The sequence below is a fragment of the Octodon degus genome, unplaced genomic scaffold, assembly GCF_000260255.1.
Source record: "Octodon degus isolate 3935 unplaced genomic scaffold, OctDeg1.0 scaffold00005, whole genome shotgun sequence".
NCBI classification, from domain to species: domain Eukaryota; kingdom Metazoa; phylum Chordata; class Mammalia; order Rodentia; family Octodontidae; genus Octodon; species Octodon degus.
In genome coordinates, this window is record NW_004524581.1 from 28,484,092 (window position 1) to 28,489,201 (window position 5,110).

At 49.6% G+C, this 5,110-nt stretch overlaps 1 protein-coding gene across 2 annotated transcripts in view; it reads left to right on the forward strand.

Moving 5' to 3' along the window:
* Window positions 1–2,128, forward strand: part of Stk38 (serine/threonine kinase 38) — a 44,595-nt gene extending 42,467 nt beyond the window's left edge. Inside the window, exon 14 of one of the 2 annotated variants that reach the window (XM_023720373.1) lies at window positions 266–2,128. In XM_023720373.1, coding sequence (XP_023576141.1) covers window positions 266–396 — 131 coding nt within the window. In that variant the 3' untranslated portion in view covers window positions 397–2,128. The remainder of the gene's footprint in view (window positions 1–265) is intronic. The other variant, XM_004624188.2, reaches the window with a different exon arrangement.
* The last annotated feature ends 2,982 nt before the right edge of the window (window positions 2,129–5,110 follow it).

Below are 5,110 nucleotides of genomic sequence, written 5' to 3' on the forward strand. Positions count from 1 at the left end.
TCATCTGGGTGGGTAAGTCACAAAACCCTGCTTTTTTGTCATTAAAGTTAGGTAAACTAAAATGAGAGGAATGGGAAAATAAAATTTTGATAATATTCATGTAGAAATACAAAGAACACAGGCAAGCAAAGGTAGAAAATTTATAGTAAAAAATCCCTTTTTCCAAATCAAAACTGGTGCATCCTTCAGATTGTCCTGTCTCCGATGCCGAGCGGGCCTTTGGGGTAAGACGGTGGATCAGCTCTCACATCTGTTTCTTTCCCAGTGACCACAAGTAACCACCCTGAGACTGACTACAAGAACAAAGACTGGGTCTTCATCAATTACACATACAAGCGCTTTGAGGGCCTGACTGCCAGGGGGGCAATCCCCTCCTACATGAAAGCAGCGAAATAGGACCCTTGTCGTGGCCTCCTAAATGAGCGAGGTCTTTGTGTTCGTCACGGTTTCCCACCACACTCTAAAGAGCCTCCAGGCGATTCATGGTACCCATCAGTATGTCAGAGCAGCCTCCCGAAGTATGGTAGGAAGCGGATTTTCTTCCATCACGTGTCTAAAACCTGCTGGAACAGTGACAACCATTTTTACAACATCAGCCATAAACAGCTTTCTTGCTTCTTTAGAAGCATCATGAGCCAATTTGATAGGTATTTTAAAAAAGAATTTGGATTTTCCTAGGTTTATGTGAACAAAGGGAAGAAACAGCCATCTTCCAGACTTCCTGAGTTTACGTGTACCCGCTGAGTATCAACCAGCCCTGTGGTAGAGCCACATGCTATCTGCCAAGCCCACCAAGTATTTCTTATTACAGCTAAAGGTTCCACAGTACTAAGGAAATAAAGCAATAAGGAGCGCCTCAGCAACCAGCACCAGCACCCTGGCTGAGGGAATCACCAGCTACACCGGGGCAGGCTCCCGGGCCGCGGCCGAGCAACAAATGGCTTTGCACAGCCTCCATTTGTTCGTGGTGCACTTTATCTATGCTAAGGTACAGCCCCTTCGGTCCCCTGCCTAGCTCACGCTTCCCGCCTACCTAAAGGACTTGCACCGCCCTTCTGAGTGTCCAGGGGGGATATCATTTCTTAGAGGCCCAGAAACCTTCGGACACTGCCGAGGAGTCTGGTTTGCGTGCGACCCCTCACTTTCTCTCGAGGCTCTATAGAAAAGCCCTAAGGCACAGTCGTGGACCAGCAGGACCTGTCAGTACTGCCCACAGGAACTCAACAGATTCCTGGGAAGACAGCAGCAAGGGGAGCCCAGATAGAAGTGGAGCCCCGCTGCCTCTTGGCCTTCCCAAGAATGGTGAGGGAAGAGCCAGGTGGAGCTGCGCCAGCAGACAGGTCCTTGGTCAGCCGCTTTTTATCTCTCCTCTTGGTACTTGTCCTCCCCCAACCTTGAGTAGCCATTTTGCCTTGGAATCATGATCATGAAGTTTTCCTTTGCAGACAGATGCCTTCCTGGGGGAGCTCTCCCAGGGCTAAAGGGTTGCCTGCAGCTTGTGCTCACCAGGCCTCTCCACAATGGTGGTCTCTCTTGAGACCATCTGAATTTTAGCACAAGTGCCTTCTCTGTCACAGCTGCCACCACCTTTAGGGGATTTTGCTGCGTCAGAAAAACATAAAGGTTCAATATTAATACATCATCAGTTTTAGTTTTAAGTTTTGAAAGATCCTAAAAGCATCATTTGCACCGTGTGGGAACTGTGTGGCCTCTCACGGGCAGGCCACGGCAGGAGACGCTTCCTGTTCAACGGCAGGATGCGATGATCCACTCTGAAGGGAAAGCAAGCCCCAGCTTAACCATTCAGACAGTGTCGGTCACTGTGATAAGTGAAACTGCTTTGGGGTTTAGTGTGTTAGACAAAGAAGAGTATTACGGAAGTCTTGACTGGATAAACATAGGTTTGCCCCTTAAGCTTCATTCAGAGCCTGTTAGTGGAAAGGAGATGTTTTGTGTAACTTCACAGTCCTTGTATTACCAAATAGCTGGGGTGCTGGCCCCGCGTGTTCTGCAAGAGTGTGGTTAGCATGGTAGAGAGGAGCAGTAGTGCTAGTGGCTGTTGGGGTGGGCAGGGGAAAGTGCCCACATTTTAACTGTAAACTTCTGAATAAACTCTGTGAAAACAGTAGTGGAATTGTGATGTTTTAAAGCCGAATGCCTTAGAATGCAGAGCAGCGAAACACTGGTGCCTTCTCTTAAGCCTGGGTCCACAAGCCCAGGAACAGCGCAGCAGTGTCTTTCCACAGGGTGCTGTCCCTTGTCCTCAGGGAAGCCGGAGCCGGGCTTCAGCGTCTGCCCTTCGCGCGCTCCCTTCTTTGCAGGGACCCTCAGAGCTGACCTACTTGGATCCTCCCCAGCTCTCTGAATCCCTCGGCTAAGTGCCCACTAGCAAGCCATCTGGCAGGCCTTAGGCAGATTTCCGCGTCCTCAGACAGAGCTCCTCTTGTTCCCAAGAGCTCTTAGTTTAGTGCACACAGACATCCACGCCAGAAACTCGGCCTCATACTAAACACAGGGCTCCCTTCAGTAGATATTGATGACCTTGGGGCATGGCCATCTGTGCTGCCAGGGCCTCTGCAGTCAACTCTGGTCCATTGCAGGGCCCTGCTCCTTCTGTCAGGCCTGTTCCCTTCTCCCAGAAAAATCCTGAGTTCAAGTTTGGCCCACCTTTGACATGAAAGCCCAGAGCCCCAGTAGTTTGTCTCCCCTCCCATCATCCTACCAGTCACCCCAGTGAAGAAACACTGATCTGTTGGTCACAGTGACCTCCTCCCCCTGTACAGCGGAACACTGGTTTTCACACGTGACTTCTGAAGCTTTTTATGAAGCCCTCCCCAGCAGAAAGTAGCTCCTCTGTTCTTTGGGGCTTCCTGAGTGGCCTGGCCTGCTCATGTCTGTCTGCTCCATGTTGTCATAAAAACATCTTGGAGAACAGCTGCCAGTACACGGCTGTGGAGGAGAATCGGCACGAGTACCCTCAACAGGCGGGCTGACTCCAGGGCAAGTTCCTCCATGCTAACCAGCAGTCCCAACAGCCTTGGAATCGTGAGACCCGATGCTGCTAAGTCGCCCAGGCTGACCCTGCACGTGATCCTCCTGGCTGAGTACTTCTGATTGTGCCCCACACCTGAACCAGGTTCCTGAATGTGGGCCTTCGGGCTCAGAACTGTGAGCTGTTGGGGCTGGTGAGATGGCTCAGTGGTCTAAAGCACCTGCTTGGAACAAGCGTAGCAAAGCACAGGGACCATGGTTCGATCCCCTGGCACCACATGCCAGCCAGCCCCGCCCCCTGGTGGGCTGAGCTGGCCACACAGTGGGAGAAGTGCGCTCAAAAGCAGGCCCGTACCTCCAGGGAAGGAAGCCACGTGCTTTGCAATTTAATTTCCTGCTTTAAAAAAGCAACACAGACACACACAAATAATAGTACTTTATTATAGAAAAACGCATCCCAAATTTGGGATTTGGTAAACACTGGTCGGTGAACAAGTGCAACTTTGTAAGTAAATACAAGGTAAGGAGGCGAAACGTACAAGCACTTTGCCTTGAGAAGTCAGGCCGTTCCTCCTGCAAAGGTGAGCCCATCTAGACTGCGCCGTGCTCCGCCCCAAGGCATCCGTTTGCTTTCCGAGCTATGTCCGGTTAAGCATTCCAAGTGATGGCAAGAAGTGGCACTGAATCCTAAAAGCTGGACTTCACGTTACACTTGATGACGGAGTTAAAACCTGTGCTCTGGATATTTATTTAATAAAGACTGACCCTTTCTAACACTAACTGAAAAAGACCCGTCTATACTGGTCTTCTTTCATAGGCCTACAGGCATCAGATAACATACCTGTCCCGAAGGGTTAGTTTAAAATAATTTTAGCTATCATATTGTGTAGGAAATCCGGCTGCTTTCCTCCTTATCCTTTTTGCTGCCATTCCAACTTTTCTTCTACTTTGGAGAAATCCTGAAATAATGTGACAAGCACTGTCCCTTTGCTAATGGCGGTTTCTTAACCAATTATGTAAGATAATGATGCAGGCACAAACTCAAGATTCCCACCCTCAATTTCAGGGTCGACTTGGCTTGCTGAGAAGCTCTAAGACCCTCTATGAACAGCCTGGCTTATTTAGGCACTTAAAAAAGACGCCAAACCCAAGTTCCACATTTGCCTATCTGGCCAATAACCTGGCTCTGAAGGGATGACCGCAACCTGGTCCTCATCTCTGCAAGAACTGACTGGCCACCAAGTTACAGTGATGCCAAGGTTTAAGCTCAGCGGATGGGGGCGGGGGGTACAAAGAAAGTGGTCCCCTTTTCAAGTAGTCACCACCATTTGATGACACTTGCAGATTAACCTTCACAGATTTCCACAAGCTCAAACCATACTGGTTGAGGCCAAAAGCATGTTAACTTAAATTCCAGCGGTGGAGAAGGTCCCTAGTTCCATTCTCTTTTTGGCCTTTTTGAGACAGGGTCTCGCTCTGAAGTTTAAGCTGGCCTTGAGCTCATTTTGCAGCCCAGGCTGGTTCTGAACTCACAATGACCCTCCTGCCTCAGCCTCCTGAATGCTGGGATTATAGGCATGCACCACAACGCCTAGCAGGTCCCTAGTTCTAAAAGCCTGAGAATCATTACACAGAATACAGTGTCAGGTATATGCCCTACTTCCACAACTTCGTACCTAAAGAAGAAATGGATATTAAAGTGTTAGTTATGGCATGTTTACACTTCATCAAGAAGTTTTTCACATTGCCAACAGAAACATCAGATTGAAATTAGCTTTCCGGTGGCATGGAAGTCACTGAGAAGTGAGAAGGAAGCACCGTCATGGGACCACCTGTGACGGTAAATAGGAGCCACTTGGTTGCAAACACCCCCCTCCCACAGGGCCCCACAGACACCATGGCTACCAGAACTCCAGGTGACAGATGGTTAGCTGCTTTTTCCCTGTGAGGAACAGAACACTGCTTCCCACTATGATTAGCCAACTCCCTTAAGAACACTGTTAGGCCGGGGGGGGGGGGGTGCAGGCCCATGAGCACCACACTTGGGAGGTGGAGGCCGAAGGATGGCTCCCAGTTGGAAGCTCCCCAAATAATGCTTATTCCTCAAGCCAGGAAGAAG